We start from the raw sequence: 25,291 nt of genomic DNA, 5'->3' as shown, positions 1-25,291 counted from the left end.
TTGCACGGGAGCCCACGCCATTTTTTTTTTTCATTTTTTTTTTTAAATTAAACATTGCATTTAAGGCCAGGGTAAATACCCGACACTGCCGCGGGCACTCAGGACCGGAGCGTTCAGCTGCATAGAAATACAAGCAGCCGCACACTCCGGTACCGAGTTCCCGTGGCAGTGCCGGGTATTGAAGCGAGAGACTTGTGTGAGTTTCTCGCAAGTGTGACCCTGGCCTAACGCAGATTTCGTGTGTGTGTGTATTTAAGGCCGGGATCACACATGCAAAAAACTGGCGCCGGCACTCGGGAGCGGAGCGTGCAGCTGCATAGAAATACATGCAACATCACGCTCCGCTCCTGAGTGCCGGCGGCAGTGCCAGGTATTAAGATGCGAGACTCGCCCGAGTTTCTCGCTTGTGTGATCCATCTACCGTATCTATCTATCGTATTTATCTATTATCTATCAATATATTTATCAATATATCTTGATATATCGATAGATAGATATATCGGTAGATAATAGATATATTGATAGATAGATCCATAGATAGACAGATACGATAGATATGTATTGTATCTATCTATTGTATCCATCTAACTTACCATATGTATCTATCTATCTAGCTGTGTGTGTATATTCTTCAATGGAGTAAGTAAATGAAGAGGTTGGACAAGAAATGACATCACAATTCTTTGTTTTGTATATCTTTATTGAGCTTACAAAATCACACACAAATCCGCATGAATTACGTGAATTACGCATCAAAAACGTGTCAAAAAACGCAGGTGACCTGCCAGTGACCTCAGGTGCAGATTTTACCTGCATCAAATCCTGATGCAATCCTGAACGTGGACACATACCCTTACATCACCCTCTGCTGGTTATTAAAGGGAACCTGTCACCCCGTTTTTTGAGATTGAGCTATAAATACTGTTAAATAGGGCCTGCGCTGTGTGTTCCTATAGTGTATGTAGTGTACCCCGATTCCCCACCTATGCTGAGAAATAACTTACCATAGTCGCTGTTTTCGCCTGTCAATCAGGCTGGTCAGGTCGGGAGGGCGTGGTGACATCGCTGGTTCTTCCTCAGCTTTACGTTGGTGGCGTAGTGGTGAACAAGCAACGCGCGATCTGCGCTGTAATCCCTTGCATTGGTGGGGGCGGCCATCTTCCTGGGGCCGCGCGTGCGCAGATCGAGTGCTCTGCTGCACGGGGCTTCAGGAAAATGGCCGCGGGATGCCGCGCGTGCGCATTAGAGATCGCGGCGGCCATTTTCCCAAAGCCGAGTTTGCATCTCGGCTTTGGGAAAATGGCCGCCGCGATCTCTAATGCGCACGCGCGGCATCCTGCGGCCATTTTCCTGAAGCCCCGTGCAGCAGAGCACTCGATCTGCGCACGCGCGGCCCCAGGAAGATGGCCGCCCCCACCGATGCAAGGGATTACAGCGCAGATCGCGCGCTGCTTGTTCACCACTACGCCACCAACGTAAAGCTGAGGAAGAACCAGCGATGTCACCACGCCCTCCCGACCTGACCAGCCTGATTGACAGGCGAAAACGGCGTCTTTGGTAAGTTATTTCTCAGCATAGGTGGGGAATCGGGGTACACTAGATACACTATAGGAACACACAGCGCAGGCCCTATTTAACAGTATTTATAGCTCAATCTCAAAAAACGGGGGTGACAGGTTCCCTTTAAAATTACATGGGAGCCCACGCAAGTTTTGTTTTTTTATTTTTATTTTCTTCTTTAAAATGAACAGTTGCTGTCTGGTTACAGCCTGTGTACTTTCCTTCTGTTAATGTTCCTACATAGGCTGGTGACAATGTGTATGTTGTTTATGTGTTTGTGCTTACTTATCGGCTTAGTGATGAAGGTGTTGGGCTGAAAACATTTCATTACTAAAGGTACCGTCACACTCAGCAACTTTGCAACGAGAACGACAACAATCCGTAACGTTGCAGGGTCCTGGATAGCGATCTCGTTGTGTTTGACACGCAGCAGCGATCTGGATCCTGCTGTGCCATCGCTGGTCGGAGCTAGAAGTCCAGAACTTTATTTCGTCGCCAGGTTTGGCGTGTATCGTCATGTTTCACATCAAAAGCAACGACGCCAGCAACTTTTACATGGAGCTAACAACCAGTGAGAACGAGAAGTGAGTCGCCGTTACGTCACTGGATCGCTCCTGCATCGTTCTGGAGTTGATGTGTTTGACATATCTACAGCGACCTAAACAGCGACGCTCCAGCGATTTAGTTTAGGTCGGCTCGTTGTCTATATCGCTGCAGCGTCGCTGAGTGTGACGGTACCTTAAGCCCAGAGCTAGGTATCAATGACAGCTGTTGGCACCAAGCCCTAATTACATTACCCCGAGACCACACATCAGCATGAAAATGGTGGTGTTGAACCAAGAAATTACATCACAAAACCTTTTTTTTTAAATGTCTTTATTTAGCTCAAAAAAGCATTAATTGTTGTACAAAAACGCATGCAAAAACGTGAGTTTTTTCTGCAGCGTTTTCCCTGCCAAGACATGCAGGAACCTTGCAGAAATTTCTGCAAGCAAATACGCAATGTACGCACGTAGCCTTAGGCTATGTGCGCGTGTTGCGTATTTGATGCATTTTCACTGCTTTTTTCTTTCTGTGCGTAAATGGTCAAAAAACGTAATAGAATACTTAAGCAAGGTAATTCAATGATAATCCTGAAGTGTTGTTCACATGATCAGTAAATTTCCGTTCGTATTTGCAGTGGGGTTTTTTCTGCAGCATGTCAATTCTTTTTGCGTTTTTGACACATTGAATGCACATGAAAAAAACGCATGCAAAAGTGCACCAAAAACACAGCGTATTTTTCCGCAGCGTTTTTGCTGCCAAGAGATGCAGAAATCTTGCAGAAATTTCTGCAAGCAAATACGCAACGTGTGCACATACCTTACAGTGAGGAGGTTTCTGGAGCAGATTTCTTTCAAAAGATTCAATAATCCTGCAGATCCGCGTTACGTCACACGGCAAATCTGTGGCAGAAAGTGAAGGTTAATCCTGATTTCTGCTGCAGAATTTGCAGATACATGTTGAATTTTCCCAAACAAAAAATGTAGTGTGTGAACATGGCATCCACTACTCTGACCTCCCCTTCTCAATCACTTCACCACCCATGTGAAAGAAAAGCATCTGTCCCCCCTCCGATGTCGGCGCCGGATCTCCTGGGGCTTGTGATGTCATGGCCCTTGAACCCTGCAACCAATCACTGGCCGCTTCACGCTCACTTCTTGCGGATGACGCTGACCTGTGAGCTGCTGCTGCTCTCTGCCTCCGGAGGACCCAGTGCTGGCTCCGCCGGTCGGTGCAGGATGCTTTCATTTCCCATGGGGCATGTAGTACCTATTTGTACCTATTTAATTCACATCATGGCAATTCATGCTGCAGATTTCCACAACGGATTTCCCTGTGTGAAATGTATAGGAAGAAATCCTCTCAAAATCTGCATGCAATTGTTTTCGCAGATTTTTTTCTTTTGTTTTGTGTGTTTTGCTTAATTTCCATCCTATGTGCACTTACCGGTCCTAGGTCCATATGATGGTGTTTGGGTGATCAGATAATTATTCGGCCAGGTACTGAGGCGCAGAGGGGCACAGAAATATGTGTCTTTAGTACACTTGTACGAAATTGACCTAAGGCTAAGATCACTTTTGCTGTTTTTGGTCCAGTTTTTGCAGGCAAACACCCAAGTGGATACAAAATTGAGAATGAGGCTATACACACTACATTTTTTGAGAAGTTTATTAACAAAAAATCTTTCAAGTGGTAACCTCTACAGGAAATGTTTCTTTTTTTTGCGTGTTGTAGGAGAGGTTGTAAATGGTGATCAGCGAACTTGCTTGGATAAGATGTTATCCCAGCATGCACGAGTGCTAATAGAGTGTCTTTGGCGTGCCCAAATAATATGATTCAGTCGCCGTGGCTGCATGTGTCGCGTGTTTGACAGCCGCAACACGTGCAGGGATTGTATTCCAGCATCCGAAGATAATCTATTACACCTTAACACCTTATCCAAGCGCATTCACTCATCACTAGTTGTAAAGTGTTTTTTTTTTGAGTGTTCATTGTCTAGCTTGGAGCTTCAAAAAAGTGACATCCTCTTTTTTGTGGGGGTCCATTTTATGGGATCCCAGCCATCAGGGATTTATCATTTGTCTGTCCTGTGGATAGGTGATACATTTTGATTTTAGTAAAACCTCTTTCAGCTTTCTTCACATTTTCTTTTTATCTGGCTTAAAAGGAAATTTAATGCATTTTTTAAAAACATTATGGAGTTTTTCATGTACTTTAGAGAAGCATATGAGAAAACACTAGTAAAAAAAAAGCACAAACCAAAAGCATGTTGCATATTTAGATAAATGCAAAGTGCCCAAAAATGAATGGACTGCACAAGCAAAAAAGCTTGTGGGTTACATTTATGTTTCAGAAGGAAAAAGTAAGGGGCTGATACATTCCGAGCGCTGTGATGGAGGAGACCAGGCTATTCACAGGATGAGACATTTAATGGCCCTACAGGTTTCAAGGACGGACCATGCAACTGATGAATGGGACGGATCATTCCTGAAATGCTTAGTGCCATTAAACGTCTCATCTTGTGAATAGACGGGTCTCCATTGCAGCACGAGGAACATATGTGCCTCCTTCTTTTTCCTCTTGAATTGTATCTCTAGCTCTTGCCCAGTGAGGGTGGGGAACCGACAGTCGGTGCGGCAGCTGATCGGGGAAGCCATCCATCATACACCTCCAAGAGTGTGCTTATTCAGTGCAGCTCTTGCCCGGTGAGAATGGGGAGCTAATGGTCGGTGCGGCAGCTTATCGGGGAAGCCATCCATGATACACCTTCTCCAAGAGTGTTCTCATTCAGTGCAGCTCCTGCCCGGTGAGAGTGGGGAGCTAACGGTCAGTGCGGCATCTGATCGGGGAAGCCATTTGTCATACACCTCCTCCAAGAGTGTTCTCATTCAGTGCAGCTCCTGCGCGGTGAGAGTGGGGAGCTGAGCGGGGAAGCCATCCATCTTACACCTCCAAAAGTGTGCTTATTCAGTATAGTGGTACATCTCCTGCCCGGTGAGAGTGGGGAGCTAACAGTCGGTGTGGCAGCTGAATGGGGAAGCCATCCATCTTACACCTCCTCCAAGAGTGTTCTTATTCAGTACAGCAGTGTAGCTTCTGCCGGTAAGAGTGGGGAGCTAACGGTCGGTGCGGCAGCTGAGCGGGGAAGCCATCCGTCATACACCTCCTCCAAGAGTGTTGTTATTCAGTACAGTGGTACATCTCCTGCCCGGTGAGGGTGGGGAGCTAACGGTCGGTGAGCAAAATCTACTTGGTCCTTGTCTTCTGCGGCTGCCTATTCACAGGGAGCGCTTTTCTTTCTTTTTTTTCTCCACATTTTTTATGTTGACTTTCACCTAACATCTGGCCAACTTGTTTTGTTAAACAAAACTGCTACAAAAAGCTGGTATGCCCGCTAAATAATTATTGTAAAAAACACCAAAGAAACATTTGCTTCTGTTGGAAAACAAACTGGAAAAATGTTCTGACATTGATATTTGACCATGAAACGTTTCTGATGCATTTGTATTTTCACAGGATGATGGTAGTTTTTCTATTCCTGGTGGTGATAATGCTCACATCTGGAAGCTGAAACAAGCAAAAAAAGCTGAATTTATCCGTGAAGCTGAAAAACTCAGACACCAGTAAGTGGACACTGAGGTCTTATTAATAACATTACCATGTAAGGCATTCTGGTACTTAAAAGGATTGTCTACTATTCGGACAACCCATTCGCAATCCCAATGTTTGCCCCTTGTAAAATAACACCTATACTCGCCTCCGCAGCACTGGCTCTCCAAGAAATAGCTTGACATTGGCTGTAGGGGTCACGTGAGATAACAATCTGCTTCAGAAGCAGCTCTCGGTTCCTCTGAATGTATGTGATTCGTCCAAGGTCGGGGAGAGTGAATGCAGCACTGATTGGCTGCAGGGATGTTGTCTCACTCGATCCCTGGGAGAGCCAGTACTGACACCAATGGAATTGCACCAAACATGAGTATAGGTGTTGTTATTTTACTTGGGGGGAAAACATAGTTATTGAGAAGGGGTCATCTGAGTAGTGGACAACCCCCTTTTAAAGGTACCTGACAGCTGATTCATTCATTCATGCAACTCCATCATTGAAGATTGGTATGCAGCATAAAACCTACCATGTGGCTCAGGTGACTAGTCTAAGAGGCCTAGTGGATGTAAGGGGAGAGACCTGTCATTCAATGGGGTGGGGCGGAGAGAACCATTAATTACTTGTTTTTTGGACTAGTTGCCCAAGCTGCATGATCCTCAGCAGGCTTCTAAGGGTATGTGTCCACGTTCAGGATTGCATCAGGATTTTACGCAGGTAAAATCTGCACCAAATCTGCACCTGAGGTCACTGGCAGGTCCCCTGCTTTGTTTGAGCATTGTAAGGACATGCTGCGTTCTGAAAAGACGCGCCGCATGTCCGTTTTCGCGGGTATGCCGCATGCGTCTTTTAATGCATAGTGGAGACGGAATTTCATGAAATCCCCTCCACTATGCTGTAACATCTGGACGCTGCATGTTTGACGCTGCGGCTCTAACGCAGAATCAAACACGCAGCGTTTCCTGAACGTGAAAACATGTTTGCAGTTTTTTTTTGTTTTGTTTTGTTTTTTTTTGCTGAAAAACCATAAAGTTTCACAGTGAAACTTACCTGTCTGAAATTATATAGCCAGTCTCTGGTTCATGCTGCTAGTTTGGGCAGCATGAACTAGCTGTCATGTTTCCTATAAAGAGTTATGCCTTTCATGGTTGAGACTGAAATAACTCTATCCAGCCTAGCACAGTCAGATATACTGAAACTGTGTACGGTAACCGTGTAGCTTAACTGCTCTAGGAAGTTGCCATAATCCAACCTCCATTGGTCGGAGCCTCTGGAGTTATTTCTGTCTTGGCCGTTAGAAGTTGAGATGGTAATAACTCCTGGTTTGAAGGAAATATGTTGGAATGGTTTATGCACTAGTAGTAAGTATATTGTATAACAGTACTTTTAGGAAGATTCATGAGACATTTCTGCTTACAAATCATTTTCTCTTTGTAATACCGCTGTTGGCGTGCCTCCCTCCCACCTCTGGCCACACAGCATGGTCCTCAGTATGCTCCCTGCTTCCATGTGTTGTGCATGCGGTACTTCCCGGAGGCGCACCTAGTGCATGCTCATTGTAAAGTGGCCCCAGCCCATGGCTGGGAGGCATTTAGTATAAAAGGCACCCTACCCAGTAGAGAGGTGCCGAAGCTACAAGTATCATTAGGTAGTGTGTAGTGGTCTACTAGTGAGTTGTGAGGTCTCCCTGTTCCTGGTGCGTCCCGTGTCCTGTACCCGTAGTGCCTGGTCCTTATTTGGCCAGTCTTCAACCTGAACCTTTGTTTCCTGTGTGACTCGTGTCTGAACCTCGTCCCCCGCTTCGTGTGCAGCCAATACCTTAATCCGTATTCGAAACCCGTGTGTCTGAACATGTGTCTACCTGAGTATTCCGTGTATCCGGACTGTTCTATCAGTCTCTGAATTAGCCTTGTCTGGAACTCATTGTCACTAACCTTAATTTACTTTCTCCTTCGCCAATACCTTGTAGATTGTAAGCCCACAAGTGTGCTCTCCTTCTGTACAAGTCTGTTACTGTTAACCCATTAGTGATAGGGCAACATTTTTTAAAATCTGACATGTCACTTTATGTAGTAATAACTCTGAAATTCTTCAACATATCCCATTGATTTTGAGATTGATTTCTTTCCGTGACATATTCTACTTTACGATAATGATCAATTTAGGTTGATATGTTTTGCTCTAATTTTAAAAATATCAGAACTTTGACAAAAAATGTAAAAAATTAGCAATTTTCAAACTTTAATTATCCCTTTAACCCCTTTCTGCCATTGGATGTACTATTCCGTCCATGTGGGGTGGGCCCTAATTCCCAAGGACGGAATAGTACGTCCAGAGCGATCAGCCGCGCTCATGGGGGAGAGCGGCCGATCGCGGCCGGGTGTCAGCTGACTGTCGCAGCTGACATCCGGCACTATGTGCCAGGAGCGGTCACGGACCACCCCCGGCACATTAACCCCTGGCACACTGCAATCAAACATGATTGCAGTGTTCCGGCGGTACAGGGAAGCATCGCGCAGGGAGGGGGCTCACTGCGGGCTTCCCTGAGACCCTCGGAGCAACGTGATGTGATCGCGTTGCTGCGAGGGTCTCTTACCTCCTCCCTGCAGCAGGCCCGGATCCAAGATGGGTGCGGCATCCGGGTCCTGCAGGGAGGTGGCTTCACAGCGCCTGCTCATAGCAGGCGCCGGGAAGTCTGGATCTGTGCACCTTAGATCGCCGATCTGACACAGTGCACAGAAAAGTGTCAGATCAGTGATCTTACACTATAACATGATGCCCCCCCCTGGAGCAATGTTATAGTGTAAAAAAAATTTTTTTTCACAAATTCCTAAAATATATAATATAATATAAACAGGAGGACAGTGAGTCAAAGAAATATGCCAATAGTAACAAATGTGAAAAAGCTTTATTAATAGTGAGATAAACACTTTTTTTTTTTTTTTTTTTCTTGTTTATCTCACTATTAATAAAGCTTTTTCACATTTGTTACTATTGGCATATTTCTTTGACTCACTGTCCTCCTGTTTATATTAGTTATGTTTTGAGTCGTCTCTTGCCTGTTGTCAAATATGCTATTTAGCATATACATGCCACTGTATGCATGGTATTATTATTAGACTATAATGACTTCGGGACTATTTTATATATATATATATATATATATATATATATATATATATATATATATATATATATATATATATATATATATATATATATATATATATATATATATATATATATATTGTTCCTATAAATACATTTCTTTAAATAAAAAAAAACAATAAAAGTACACATATTTAGTATCGCCGCATCCGTAACGACCCGACCTATAAAACTGTCCTAGTTAACCCCTTCAGTGACCACCGTGAAAAAAAAAAAGGCAAAAAACAACACTTTATCATACCGCCAAATAAAAAGTGGAATAACACGCAATCAAAAAGATGGATATAAATAACCATGGTACCGCTGAAAACATAATCTTGTTCCACAAAAATTAAGCCCCCATACAGCGTCATCAAAGAAAAAAGAAAAAAGTTATAGTCCTCAGAATAAAGCGATGCAAAAATAATTATTTTTTCTATAAAATAGTTTTTATCGTATAAAAGCGCCAAAACATAAAAAAATGATATAATTGAGGTATCGCTGTAATCGTACTGACCCGAAAAATAAAACTGCTTTATCCATTTTACCAAACGCGGAACGGTATAAACGCCTCCCCCAAAAGAAATTCATGAATAGCTGGTTTTTGGTCATTCTGCCTCACAAAAATCGGAATAAAAAGCGATCAAAAAATTTCACGTGCCCGAAAATGTGACCAATAAAAACGTCAACTCGTCTCACCTAAAACAAGACCTCACATGACTCTGTGGACCAAAATATGGAAAAATTATAGCTCTCAAAATGTGGTAATGCAAAAAATAATTTTTGCAATAAAAAGCATCTTTTAGTGTTTGACGGCTGCCAATCATAAAAATCCGCTAAAAAACACGCTATAAAAGTAAATCAAACCCCCCTTCATCACCCCCTTAGTTAGGGAAAAACGAAAAAATGTATTTATTTCCATTTTCCCATTAGAGTTCGGGTTAGGGCTAAGGTTAGGGCTAGGGTTAGGGTTGGGGCTAAAGTTAGGGTTAGGGTTTGGATTACATTTACGGTTGGGATTAGGGTTAGGGGTGTGTCACGGTTAGGGGTGTGGTTAGGGTTACCGTTGGGAATAGGGTTGGGGTTATGTTTGGATTAGGGTTTCAGTTATAATTGGGGGTTTCCACTGTTTAGGCACATCAGGGGCTCTCCAAAAGCGACATGGCGTCCGATCTCAATTCCAGCCAATTCTGCGTTGAAAAAGTAAAACAGTGCTCCTTCCCTTCCGAGCTCTCCCGTGCGCCTAAACAGGGGTTTACCCCAACATATGGGGTATCAGCGTACTCGGGACACATTGGACAACAACTTTTGGGGTCTAATTTCTCCTGTTACCCTTGGGAAAATACAAAACTGGGGGCTAAAAAATAATTTTTGTGGGGAAAAAAAGAATGTTTATTTTCACGGCTCTGCGTTATAAACTGTAGTGAAACACTTGGGGGTTCAAAGTTCTCACAACACATCTAGATAAGTTCCTTGGGGGGTCTAGTTTCCAATATGGGATCACTTGTGGGGGGTTTCTACTGTTTAGGTACATTAGGGGCTCTGAAACGCAATGTGACGCCTGCAAACCAATCCATCTAAGTCTGCATTCCAAATGACGCTCCTTCCCTTGCGAGCTCTGCCATGCGCTCAAACGGTGGTTCCCCCCACATATGGGGTATCAGCGTACTCAGGACAAATTGCACAACAACTTATGGGGTCCAATTTCTCCTGTTACCCTTGGGAAAATACAAAACTGGGGGCTACAAAATAATTTTTGTGGAAAAAAAAATAATTTTTATTTTCACGGCTCTGCGTTATAAACTGTAGTGAAACACTTATGGGTTCAAAGCTCTCACAACCCATCTATATGAGTTCCAAAAGGGTGTCACTTGTGGGGGGTTTCAATGTTTAGGCACATCAGTGGCTCTCTAAACGTAACATGGCGTCCCATCTCAATTCCAGTAAATTTTGCATTGAAAAGTCAAATGGCGCTCCTTGCCTTCCGAGCTCTGCCATGCGCCCAACCAGTGGTTTACCCCCACATATGGAGTATCAGCGTACTCAGGACAAATTGTACAACAACTTTTGGGGTCCAATTTCTTATCTTACTCTTGGGAAAATAAAAAATCGGGGGCGAAAAAATCATCTTTGTGAAAAAATATGATTTTTTATTTTTACGGCTCTGCATTATAAACTTCTATAAAGCACTTGGTGGGTCAAAGTGCTCACCACGCATCTAGATAAGTTCCTTAGGGGGTCTAATTTCCAAAATGGTGTCACTTGTGGGGGGTTTCAATGTTTAGGCACATCAGGGGCTCTCCAAACGCAATATGGCGTCCCATCTAGATTCCAGGCAATTTTGCATTGAAAAGTCAAATGGCGCTCCTTCGCTTCCGAGCTCAGCCATGCGCCCAAACAGTGGTTTACCCCCACATATGGGTTATCGGTGTACTCAGGACAAATTGTACAACAACTTTTGGGGTCCATTTTCTCCTGTTACCCTAGGTAAAATAAAACAAATTGGAGCTGAAGTAAATTTTTTGTGAAAAAAAAGTTAAATGTTCATTTTTATTTAAACATTCCAAAAATTCCTGTGAAGCACCAGAAGGGTTAATAAACTTCTTGAATATGGTTTTGAGCACCTTTAGGGGTGCAGTTTTTAGAATTGTGTCACACTTGGGTATTTTCTATCATATAGATCCCTCAAAATGACTTCAAATGAGATGTGGTCCCTAAAAAAAAATGGTGTTGTAAAAATGAGAAATTGCTGGTCAACTTTTAACCCTTATAACTCCCTAACAAAAAAAAATTTTGGTTCCAAAATTGTGCTGATGTAAAGTAGACATGTGTGAAATGTTACTTATTTAGTATTTTGTGTGACATATCTCTGTGATTTAATTGCATAAAAATTCAAATTTGGAAAATTGCGAAATTTTCGCCAAATTTCCGTTTTTTTCACAAATAAACGCAGGTAATATCAAAGAAATTTTACCACTATCATGAAGTACAATATGTCACGAGAAAACATTGTCAGAATCACCGGGATCCGTTGAAGCGTTCCAGAGGTGTAACCTCATAAAGGGACAGTGGTCAGAAACCCTTGGGGGTAAAGGGGTTAATCCAGATAGTCGTACCATAGAAACACATTAATAAATAACATTTAACTAATGTCTGCTTTAAATCAGCACCATTTGTAAAATGTTGTTTTATTTTGTTAGCATTTTAGAAGGTTTATAAATGTAGCAGTAAGGCTAGTTTCACATTAGCGTTCGAATCCGCAGCGTTTAATCCGCATACGCAAGTGCAGGAAAAAACGCATGGAACCACGTACAAACGCGGCGTTTTTTAGACGCATGCGGTTTTGGTGCGCATGGTGACAAATTTTACAGGAGAAAAATCTAGATAACCAGAAACCGCCAATGAGACTACAGAGGGAGTGTATTATGGGATCTCTATATATAGACCCTTGAACAGCTGAAATCTTCAGATGTTGCTCCTGTATGCTGTGTCAGAATGTATTTTTGAATGGAGACCTTTTATTTCAACCTGGATTTAAGCATCAAGCTGTTTCTTGCCTGTGCATTTGCTTGGGAGCAAGACAGAAATCGCGAAAGATGGAGAAGGAGACATCGTAGGCGTTTTTGGAGACACCCCATTATCGAACTACGTGAGAGCCGTGGAGCCTATCACACGCTGTATGGCGAGCTTAATACCAACCCGGAGAAATTCCATGAATATGCAAGGATGTCGCAAGACTCGTTCCGGGATTTGCTTGCTCGTGTCCAAGGAGCCATACGGAGGCAGGACACCCAGCTCCGTAGAGTGATTACACCCGAGGAACGTCTGCTGGTTACATTAAGGTACGTTCCAAATCTAAACCAATGACATTCCAAATTTTGTGTTTTCTGAAATGTAGGTTTTGGGTATTTTCCTTTCTGTCTTTAGCGTAACCACACCATAAATAGAATAGATTGTAATTTTTTTTTGGTTTGTTTTTCTTGCAGATTTCTGGCAACCGGAGAGAGTTTATCATCCCTCCACTTCCAATACCAGCTTGGAATATCCACCCTGTCCGGAATAGTTGCGGACACCTGCCGGGCTGTGGAATGTACTACGGGATGAGTTTATACCCCTACCCACCTTGGACATGTGGCTTGAAATTGCGGAAAAATTCTGGAGTGTGTGTGATTTCCCAAACTGTTTGGGAGCGGTTGATGGAAAGCACACTCGCATTATCAAACCAGCCAGAACAGGATCGGAGTACTTCAATCACAAAAAATATTTTTCTGTTATGCTCATGGCAATAGCCGATGCGGACTGTCGCTTCATCGCCGTGGACATTGGAGCTTTTGGCCGTGGCAACGATTCCCACACTTTTAAGAACTCTGATATGGGCCGCCGTGTGTATGGCAAAAATTGTAATTTTCCACAGCCACAACCGCTCCCCAACACTCAAGGTCCACCGATGCCATTTGTTATGGTTGGGGATGAGGCCTTTCAGATGTGTGAAAAACCTACTGAAGCCCTATTCCAGTCGGGACTTGAACCACACTAGAAGGATCTTTAACTACAGACTGACCAGGTCCTGAAGAACAGTAGAGTGTTCCTTTGGCATTCTAGTCTCTAAATGGCGCATTCTTGCATCAGCCATTAATCTAAAAGTGGAGACAGTCGACGAGGTGGTCAAAGCCTGTGTGGTTTTGCACAATTATATAATGGCAAAGGAGCAACCCAACATTGAACTGGATGAACCAGTTGCACACCCACTGCCCGATTACCAGCATCACCCGCTGCGGTCAACTGCTGAAGTTGATCACATGCGGGACCAATTTGCTGCCTTTTTTGATTCTGATATTGGAAGTGTGTCATCGCAGGACAATGTTGTGTAAATGTCCTGTTGTAATTTTATCTGTACAAGTAATTTTCTTAAATGATAATATTTCTCATTAACCCCTTTCTGACCTCGGACGGGATAGTACGTCCGAGGTCAGAAGCCCCTCTTTGATGCGGGCTCCGGCGATGAGCCCGCATTAAAGCTGGGACATGTCAGCTGTTTTGAACAGCTGACATGTGTCCGTAATAAGCACGGGCAGAATCGCGATCTGCCCGCACCTATTAACTAGTTAAATGCCGCTGTCAAACGCAGACAGCGGCATTTAACTACTGCATCCGGCCGGGCGGCCGGAAATGACGGCATCGCCGACCCCCGTCACATGATCGGAGGTCGGCGATGCTTCAGTATTGTAACCATAGAGGTCCTAGAGACCTCTATGGTTACAGATCCCCGGCAGCTGTGAGCGCCACCCTGTGGCCGGCGCTCAAAGCACACCTGATTTTCTGCTACATAGCAGCGAACAGCAGATCGCTGCTATGTAGCAGAGCCGATCGTGCTGTGCCTGCTTCTAGCCTCCCATGGAGGCTATTGAAGCAAGGCAAAAGTTAAAAAAATATATAAAAGTTTAAATCACCCCCCTTTCGCCCCAATCGAAATAAATCAATAAAAAAAAAATCAAACCTACACATATTTGGTATCGCCGCGTTCAGAATCGCCCGATCTATCAAAAAAAAGCATTAACCTGATCGCTAAACAGCTTAGCGAGAAAAAAATTCAAAACGCCAGAATTACGGTTTTTTTTGGTCGCCGCGACATCGCATTAAAATGCAATAACGGGCGATTAAAAGAACGTATCTGCACCAAAATGCTATCCTTAAAAACGCCAGCTCGGCACGCAAAAAATAAGCCCTCAACCGACCCCAGATCATGAAAAATGGAGACGCTACGAGTATCGGAAAATGGAGCAATTTTTTTTTTTTTTAAGCAAACTTTGGAAAAAATTTTTCACCACTTAGATAAAAAATAACCTAGTCATGTTAGGTGTCTATGAACTCGTAATGACCTGGAGAATCATAATGGCAGCTCAGTTTTAGCATTTATTGAACCTAGCAAAAAAGCCAAACAAAAAACAAGTGTGGGACTGCACTTTTTTTGCAATTTCACTGCACTTGGAGTTTTTTTCCCGTTTTCTAATACACGACATGCTAAAACCAATGATGTCGTTCAAAAGTACAACTCGTCCCGCAAAAAATAAGCCCAGGTTAGAGGGCGCGGTGACGTAGTCAGTGCGCGCCCTCTGCTGAGCGTCAGTGCTGGAGACGGAGACGCACGAGGAGCAGGTAAATATTGAAAGCGCCGGCATCCTGAGCAAGAGAGGGGAGTATGTGATTTTTTTTTTTTTTTTATTGCAGCAGCAGCAGCATTATATATTAGACAGCTTTATATGGAGCATCTATGGGGCAATAATCAACGGTGCAGAGCATTATATATGGCACAGCTTTATATGGAGCATCTATGGGGCCATAATGAACAGTGCAGAGCATTATATATGGGGCACAGCTTTATGTGGAGCACCTATGGGGCCATAATGAACAGTGCAGAGCATTATATATGGCACAGCTTTATGTGGAACATCTTTGGGGCCATAATGAACAGTGCAGAGCATTATATGGGGCACAGCTTTATATGGAGCATCTATGGGACAATAATGAACGGTATGGAGCATCTATTTTTATTTTTGAAATTCACCGGTAGCTGCTGTATTTCCTACCCTAGGCTTATGCTCGAGTCAATACGTTTTCCCAGTTTTTTGTGGCAAAATTAAGGGGGGGGTCGGCTTATACTCGGGTCGGCTTATACTCGAGTATATACGGTATGTACACAGAAGAGAAAATGGAGGTTATACAAGGCAGTTCTCTACTCACCAGGTCAGGTGTCCTAACTAATGAGTTTTCTGAAACCTGACCTGTTGAGTAGAGTTCTTCATTGTATTTCCGCCATTTTCTATTCAGAGTGCAACACTAGTCACAGACTAAGCAGAAAGAATAGATTGGCCCACCTCATATCTTTATACTAAAGACACACAAAGCTGCAGTCTTTTATTTAATAACTACTGGAGATATGATGTGTCCCAAAAATTAAGTGTGTGGCGAAGTTTCTTATTTGGCGCACGGTGTGTGTTGCCGGCGGCGAAAGACACAATAAACCAAACATAATTGGCGCAAATAAAATTGTATTTATTTTTTAACAACCAACAAATTTAACTGCGCCGCCTTGGGGTAGAGTGATGTAAACGGGGGGTGTGAAGCACCGAGGCCTGGCTAACCGTGGACGATGCAGAGGTGGCAGGAGAAGGGGCAATGTAACTAGTGGGGTCTGGTAGTTCGGTGATGTGGCTTGACACATGAGAGGCTTGAGACGCACTGGAAGGGTGAGACAAACCTGGCATTACAGACACACTGGGAGGTGAAGGGGGAGGAATACTAAGAGTCCGCTGTTTTTTTTTTTTGTGATTGCCGGGTTCTGGGAAGCCTCGGTGGGCTCATATGTCTTTGCATGGTCGTGGTGGGTGACCTGTCAGGGTCCGGCTGCATTGTCTCAGACTCCATAGTGCTCGTAGAACGTGTAGCCATGCCAGAGTCCATAGTGCTCGTAGTGTGTGCAGCCATGCCAGAGTCCATAGTGCTCATAGAGCGTGCAGCCATGCCAGAGTCCATAGTGCTCGTAGAGCGTGCAGCCATGCCAGAGTCCATAGCGCTCGTAGAGCGGAAGGCCATGCCAGGGTCCTGCTGCATCGTGGTGGTGGCGGTATGGAAGGCCATGCCAGGGTCCTGCTGCACCACGTCAGTGGAGGAGGTCCAAGCAGGAGCAGCGGTTGTCATGGTGGTGGCAGTGGGCTGTCCAACAGCACTCGACATGGTGGTGGTGCTGTACTGGTGTCCAACAGTGCTAGGAATAGTGGTGGCCGTGCAGTGGTATGCAGCAGAGGTCGGCATTGAGGTTAATTGTGACAGTGAAGGCACAGGTGGATATGCTGCCACTGTCTGCTGAAAATACCGACTCTGCTGCATAGCCTGCACGTAAGCAGCAGTGCAGGCCTGCATGACACTCAGCTGGAGATCAGGAGTAAGGTGTTCCGACAAGCCCTGCTCAATTTGGTTAAAAAAATGATGTGCTGGCCTCTGGAGGTCGGCTTTTACTTGGTTAAGGCTTTTGCTGACCTGGATATGTGCATTCAAGAGGCTATGTGAAATATCCATTCGGTCACCCATAGCCTTGAGTCCTTCGTGAAAAACCGAGCTCAAGTGCAAAAACTCAGGCCCAAAAGAAAAGGGGGCAGTGGCAGAGGACTGGGAAAGGGGAACACCTGATGGACCAGCTTCCTGGTCTCCAGTTAGTGTGGCAGGCCCACTTGCTGCAGGATGGCTGGGACGGGTCCGTGGCTGTCTGATGAAGGACCACTCCAGAACCTGGGCCAACAGTAGTGCTCCATGTGGTGTGAAAAAAGTAAAAAGAAAATGAATACCAAAAATTAACTAGACTCAAAATCCTGTGGAATAGAAATATACAGATTATGGCAATACAATACAACCTAATGCACGAGATAAATACTTACATTCTCTGGGCAAGGACCGGTCTTAAAAATGCCAGAACGCGATGGTATTTGTATTTTCTGATCCTTGCTCCTGATCCACTGGGAACACGGCTCTCTTGACGCAGGTCCTTGTTGAAGCGGTCCTTCATCGAACGCCAACGTGTTTTGACTTTGGCCACTGTTAAAAAAAAAAACAAAAAAAACATTATGGTCAGAAAATGGACTTTTGGCCGCGCTCACACAACTGTGTGTGATGAGAGAAACTCCTGAGAGTTTCTTTCATCACACACAGCTGAGTGAGCACGGCCAAGGTCTCTGCTGCTTCACACTGCAGTGCAATACTTACCAAATGCACTTCGGACCTGTGTCGGGGCGTTGTCCCAGCCATCCCACATCGCTTTGGCCACCTCATTCCATAGGCGCCGGATCGTGACGTTGTTTGAGTGTAGTGGATCCCGGGTGTCCCACAACGGGACTCGCTCCTGGACCAGGGAGATGAGAAGGTCATTTTCTATTAGGTCTTCATCCCGTTCTGGAACCTAAAAATTAAATAAAGACATTAATGTTTGGTCAATTAACATAAGGAAAAGAAAGAAAACAGAGGCTGAGAAATGGCATGAATAGGAAAGTCAAGATACAAAAGGATTCCAGAAGAAAAATGTAAAGAAATATGAATGTAAAGAAAGGAAGATTCAAGAATACTACACTGAGGATACAGTTAACAGTCAGCCTTGTATACGTACACGCTGCCGGCTTGCCACCCGACCTTGACTCCGCTGCTCCTGCCCAGTCTCTGCCGCAGTAGAAGAGCTCTAAAAAAATGAAAAACAAAAATTGTCATATGTGTAGATGTGACAGTGAATACTTAACAATCTGAGGAGGCAAGTACTCACCTCACTGACATGTTCTACTTTAGAAGTCCCAGGACATTGCTCCTTATCAGAAGAAGAAGACATTCTAATGCATGTAGAAAGAAAGAAATGCAAGAAATTAGGACATGTAGAGACACAAAATAGAAAATTAAGGCATTTGCTAGGATATACTCACATTGTTCAGAGTGTAGATTCCTTCCTGTGTCTGCTCTGCTGTGTCTGGAAAACTTCTCTGTCTGCTGCGAAGTGACCTGCAACTGTCCACTCCCTCCCTTTATCTCCTTGTATGTGGGGGGTGGCTTATCAGTGTCTAGACATGTTTTTCTCTTGTGGAACGCATGCGTTCACGAACGCAAGCAAACGCATGTGCTTGTGAACGCATGCGTTCATGTAGACAGCAATGCTTTTTTTGGCGCATTCCTTGCGCAATCGACCGCATACGCTTCCAGGCGGCAAATTGACGCCTCTAAAAATTACTACATGTTGCATTTCTGCAACAAGCCGCAGACGACGAAACGACGCATGCGTCGTGAAACGCGTACGATCGCAAACGCATGCGTCCCTAATGTTAAAGATAGGAATACACAACGCATGCGGATATTTGCGGAAGAAACGCTGCGGACACAACCGCAAATGTGAAACCTAACTTTTCATTTTTTGCAAGGAAATTTACGAAACTTGTTTTTATAGGGACCTGTTCAGTTTTGAAGTGACTTTCGGCATCCTACATATTGGAAACTCCTAAAAGTGATACCACTTTAAAACCACACCCCTCAGCATATTCAAAATTGGTAGTTTATTAACCCTTCAGGTGCTTTTCAGGAATTAATGCAAAGTGACATGTCAGGAATGAAAAAACGTATTTTTGCCACCTAAATTTTGATAGCTTCTGAACAGGCTGCTATAGCTGGCACAAAAGAGAATAGTAAAACCAAAAACACTCAGTTTGAAAAAATGTTGCAGTAATCCGCAAGTGCTAGTAAAAGATGTAAAAAACAGGGTATTTGGTTGATACGTTTTTTGCAAAAAATGTATACTAAGCTGCTCTACCAATCTTCACGGTATACCCTTATCAGAGCAGTCCTAACTAATGTATGCAATCCCTATCTGATGTATTTAAAAACCTGATCATCTGTATATAACCTGTGTGAACAGGGTTCAGAAAGGAAAAATCCATGTGTGCATACAGGGTAGAACAGCTTTTGTGCAGATAGCCCAAGAGGAGTGGTGGAACTCCCCAGTCTTGTAGACACAAGAGAACAATTATGGAAACAGGAACACATGGGCTACTTGCACAGTGAACAAGTCTGTATGATCATGTTCACACACCACCAAGAAACCTGAAGACACAAAAGAGAATAGTAAAACCAAAAACACTCAGTTTGAAAAAATGTTGCAGTAATCCGCAAGTGCTAGTAAAAGATGTAAAAAACAGGGTATTTGGTTGATACGTTTTTTGCAAAAAATGTATACTAAGCTGCTCTACCAATCTTCACGGTATACCCTTATCAGAGCAGTCCTAACTAATGTATGCAATCCCTATCTGATGTATTTAAAAACCTGATCATCTGTATATAACCTGTGTGAACAGGGTTCAGAAAGGAAAAATCCATGTGTGCATACAGGGTAGAACAGCTTTTGTGCAGATAGCCCAAGAGGAGTGGTGGAACTCCCCAGTCTTGTAGACACAAGAGAACAATTATGGAAACAGGAACACATGGGCTACTTGCACAGTGAACAAGTCTGTATGATCATGTTCACACACCACCAAGAAACCTGAAGACACAAAAGAGAATAGTAAAACCAAAAACACTCAGTTTGAAAAAATGTTGCAGTAATCCGCAAGTGCTAGTAAAAGATGTAAAAAACAGGGTATTTGGTTGATACGTTTTTTGCAAAAAATGTATACTAAGCTGCTCTACCAATCTTCACGGTATACCCTTATCAGAGCAGTCCTAACTAATGTATGCAATCCCTATCTGATGTATTTAAAAACCTGATCATCTGTATATAACCTGTGTGAACAGGGTTCAGAAAGGAAAAATCCATGTGTGCATACAGGGTAGAACAGCTTTTGTGCAGATAGCCCAAGAGGAGTGGTGGAACTCCCCAGTCTTGTAGACACAAGAGAACAATTATGGAAACAGGAACACATGGGCTACTTGCACAGTGAACAAGTCTGTATGATCATGTTCACACACCACCAAGAAACCTGAAGACACAAAAGAGAATAGTAAAACCAAAAACACTCAGTTTGAAAAAATGTTGCAGTAATCCGCAAGTGCTAGTAAAAGATGTAAAAAACAGGGTATTTGGTTGATACGTTTTTTGCAAAAAATGTATACTAAGCTGCTCTACCAATCTTCACGGTATACCCTTATCAGAGCAGTCCTAACTAATGTATGCAATCCCTATCTGATGTATTTAAAAACCTGATCATCTGTATATAACCTGTGTGAACAGGGTTCAGAAAGGAAAAATCCATGTGTGCATACAGGGTAGAACAGCTTTTGTGCAGATAGCCCAAGAGGAGTGGTGGAACTCCCCAGTCTTGTAGACACAAGAGAACAATTATGGAAACAGGAACACATGGGCTACTTGCACAGTGAACAAGTCTGTATGATCATGTTCACACACCACCAAGAAACCTGAAGACACAAAAGAGAATAGTAAAACCAAAAACACTCAGTTTGAAAAAATGTTGCAGTAATCCGCAAGTGCTAGTAAAAGATGTAAAAAACAGGGTATTTGGTTGATACGTTTTTTGCAAAAAATGTATACTAAGCTGCTCTACCAATCTTCACGGTATACCCTTATCAGAGCAGTCCTAACTAATGTATGCAATCCCTATCTGATGTATTTAAAAACCTGATCATCTGTATATAACCTGTGTGAACAGGGTTCAGAAAGGAAAAATCCATGTGTGCATACAGGGTAGAACAGCTTTTGTGCAGATAGCCCAAGAGGAGTGGTGGAACTCCCCAGTCTTGTAGACACAAGAGAACAATTATGGAAACAGGAACACATGGGCTACTTGCACAGTGAACAAGTCTGTATGATCATGTTCACACACCACCAAGAAACCTGAAGACACAAAAGAGAATAGTAAAACCAAAAACACTCAGTTTGAAAAAATGTTGCAGTAATCCGCAAGTGCTAGTAAAAGATGTAAAAAACAGGGTATTTGGTTGATACGTTTTTTGCAAAAAATGTATACTAAGCTGCTCTACCAATCTTCACGGTATACCCTTATCAGAGCAGTCCTAACTAATGTATGCAATCCCTATCTGATGTATTTAAAAACCTGATCATCTGTATATAACCTGTGTGAACAGGGTTCAGAAAGGAAAAATCCATGTGTGCATACAGGGTAGAACAGCTTTTGTGCAGATAGCCCAAGAGGAGTGGTGGAACTCCCCAGTCTTGTAGACACAAGAGAACAATTATGGAAACAGGAACACATGGGCTACTTGCACAGTGAACAAGTCTGTATGATCATGTTCACACACCACCAAGAAACCTGAAGACACAAAAGAGAATAGTAAAACCAAAAACACTCAGTTTGAAAAAATGTTGCAGTAATCCGCAAGTGCTAGTAAAAGATGTAAAAAACAGGGTATTTGGTTGATACGTTTTTTGCAAAAAATGTATACTAAGCTGCTCTACCAATCTTCACGGTATACCCTTATCAGAGCAGTCCTAACTAATGTATGCAATCCCTATCTGATGTATTTAAAAACCTGATCATCTGTATATAACCTGTGTGAACAGGGTTCAGAAAGGAAAAATCCATGTGTGCATACAGGGTAGAACAGCTTTTGTGCAGATAGCCCAAGAGGAGTGGTGGAACTCCCCAGTCTTGTAGACACAAGAGAACAATTATGGAAACAGGAACACATGGGCTACTTGCACAGTGAACAAGTCTGTATGATCATGTTCACACACCACCAAGAAACCTGAAGACACAAAAGAGAATAGTAAAACCAAAAACACTCAGTTTGAAAAAATGTTGCAGTAATCCGCAAGTGCTAGTAAAAGATGTAAAAAACAGGGTATTTGGTTGATACGTTTTTTGCAAAAAATGTATACTAAGCTGCTCTACCAATCTTCACGGTATACCCTTATCAGAGCAGTCCTAACTAATGTATGCAATCCCTATCTGATGTATTTAAAAACCTGATCATCTGTATATAACCTGTGTGAACAGGGTTCAGAAAGGAAAAATCCATGTGTGCATACAGGGTAGAACAGCTTTTGTGCAGATAGCCCAAGAGGAGTGGTGGAACTCCCCAGTCTTGTAGACACAAGAGAACAATTATGGAAACAGGAACACATGGGCTACTTGCACAGTGAACAAGTCTGTATGATCATGTTCACACACCACCAAGAAACCTGAAGACACAAAAGAGAATAGTAAAACCAAAAACACTCAGTTTGAAAAAATGTTGCAGTAATCCGCAAGTGCTAGTAAAAGATGTAAAAAACAGGGTATTTGGTTGATACGTTTTTTGCAAAAAATGTATACTAAGCTGCTCTACCAATCTTCACGGTATACCCTTATCAGAGCAGTCCTAACTAATGTATGCAATCCCTATCTGATGTATTTAAAAACCTGATCATCTGTATATAACCTGTGTGAACAGGGTTCAGAAAGGAAAAATCCATGTGTGCATACAGGGTAGAACAGCTTTTGTGCAGATAGCCCAAGAGGAGTGGTGGAACTCCCCAGTCTTGTAGACACAAGAGAACAATTATGGAAACAGGAACACATGGGCTACTTGCACAGTGAACAAGTCTGTATGATCATGTTCACACACCACCAAGAAACCTGAAGACACAAAAGAGAATAGTAAAACCAAAAACACTCAGTTTGAAAAAATGTTGCAGTAATCCGCAAGTGCTAGTAAAAGATGTAAAAAACAGGGTATTTGGTTGATACGTTTTTTGCAAAAAATGTATACTAAGCTGCTCTACCAATCTTCACGGTATACCCTTATCAGAGCAGTCCTAACTAATGTATGCAATCCCTATCTGATGTATTTAAAAACCTGATCATCTGTATATAACCTGTGTGAACAGGGTTCAGAAAGGAAAAATCCATGTGTGCATACAGGGTAGAACAGCTTTTGTGCAGATAGCCCAAGAGGAGTGGTGGAACTCCCCAGTCTTGTAGACACAAGAGAACAATTATGGAAACAGGAACACATGGGCTACTTGCACAGTGAACAAGTCTGTATGATCATGTTCACACACCACCAAGAAACCTGAAGACACAAAAGAGAATAGTAAAACCAAAAACACTCAGTTTGAAAAAATGTTGCAGTAATCCGCAAGTGCTAGTAAAAGATGTAAAAAACAGGGTATTTGGTTGATACGTTTTTTGCAAAAAATGTATACTAAGCTGCTCTACCAATCTTCACGGTATACCCTTATCAGAGCAGTCCTAACTAATGTATGCAATCCCTATCTGATGTATTTAAAAACCTGATCATCTGTATATAACCTGTGTGAACAGGGTTCAGAAAGGAAAAATCCATGTGTGCATACAGGGTAGAACAGCTTTTGTGCAGATAGCCCAAGAGGAGTGGTGGAACTCCCCAGTCTTGTAGACACAAGAGAACAATTATGGAAACAGGAACACATGGGCTACTTGCACAGTGAACAAGTCTGTATGATCATGTTCACACACCACCAAGAAACCTGAAGACACAAAAGAGAATAGTAAAACCAAAAACACTCAGTTTGAAAAAATGTTGCAGTAATCCGCAAGTGCTAGTAAAAGATGTAAAAAACAGGGTATTTGGTTGATACGTTTTTTGCAAAAAATGTATACTAAGCTGCTCTACCAATCTTCACGGTATACCCTTATCAGAGCAGTCCTAACTAATGTATGCAATCCCTATCTGATGTATTTAAAAACCTGATCATCTGTATATAACCTGTGTGAACAGGGTTCAGAAAGGAAAAATCCATGTGTGCATACAGGGTAGGTTCCTGTTTCCATAATTGTTCTCTTGTGTCTACAAGACTGGGGAGTTCCACCACTCCTCTTGGGCTATCTGCACAAAAGCTGTTCTACCCTGTATGCACACATGGATTTTTCCTTTCTGAACCCTGTTCACACAGGTTATATTCAGATGATCAGGTTTTTAAATACATCAGATAGGGATTGCATACATTAGTTAGGACTGCTCTGATAAGGGTATACCGTGAAGATTGGTAGAGCAGCTTAGTATACATTTTTTGCAAAAAACGTATCAACCAAATACCCTGTTTTTTACATCTTTTACTAGCACTTGCGGATTACTGCAACATTTTTTCAAACTGAGTGTTTTTGGTTTTACTATTCTCTTTTGTGTCTTCAGGTTTCTTGGTGGTGTGTGAACATGATCATACAGACTTGTTCACTGTGCAAGTAGCCCATGTGTTCCTGTTTCCATAATTGTTCTCTTGTGTCTACAAGACTGGGGAGTTCCACCACTCCTCTTGGGCTATCTGCACAAAAGCTGTTCTACCCTGTATGCACACATGGATTTTTCCTTTCTGAACCCTGTTCACACAGGTTATATACAGATGATCAGGTTTTTAAATACATCAGATAGGGATTGCATACATTAGTTAGGACTGCTCTGATAAGGGTATACCGTGAAGATTGGTAGAGCAGCTTAGTATACATTTTTTGCAAAAAACGTATCAACCAAATACCCTGTTTTTTACATCTTTTACTAGCACTTGCGGATTACTGCAACATTTTTTCAAACTGAGTGTTTTTGGTTTTACTATTCTCTTTTGTGTCTTCAGGTTTCTTGGTGGTGTGTGAACATGATCATACAGACTTGTTCACTGTGCAAGTAGCCCATGTGTTCCTGTTTCCATAATTGTTCTCTTGTGTCTACAAAACTGGGGAGTTCCACCACTCCTCTTGGGCTATCTGCACAAAAGCTGTTCTACCCTGTATGCACACATGGATTTTTCCTTTCTGAACCCTGTTCACACAGGTTATATACAGATGATCAGGTTTTTAAATACATCAGATAGGGATTGCATACATTAGTTAGGACTGCTCTGATAAGGGTATACCATGAAGATTGGTAGAGCAGCTTAGTATACATTTTTTGCAAAAAACGTATCAACCAAATACCCTGTTTTTTACATCT

At 42.8% G+C, this 25,291-nt stretch overlaps 1 protein-coding gene across 1 annotated transcript in view; it reads left to right on the top strand.

The window, feature by feature from the left end:
- CCDC112 (coiled-coil domain containing 112) overlaps positions 1-25,291 on the top strand; it is a 75,647-nt gene that overhangs the window by 4,680 nt on the left and 45,676 nt on the right. The window contains exon 2 of the mRNA XM_069753052.1: positions 5,620-5,726. Within this exon, the coding sequence (XP_069609153.1) occupies positions 5,620-5,726 (107 nt within the window). The remainder of the gene's footprint in view (positions 1-5,619; positions 5,727-25,291) is intronic.

This window comes from Ranitomeya imitator, chromosome 1 (assembly GCF_032444005.1).
Source record: "Ranitomeya imitator isolate aRanImi1 chromosome 1, aRanImi1.pri, whole genome shotgun sequence".
Taxonomy (NCBI): Eukaryota; Metazoa; Chordata; class Amphibia; order Anura; family Dendrobatidae; genus Ranitomeya; species Ranitomeya imitator.
This window is presented reverse-complemented; position numbering and strand designations above follow the sequence as displayed.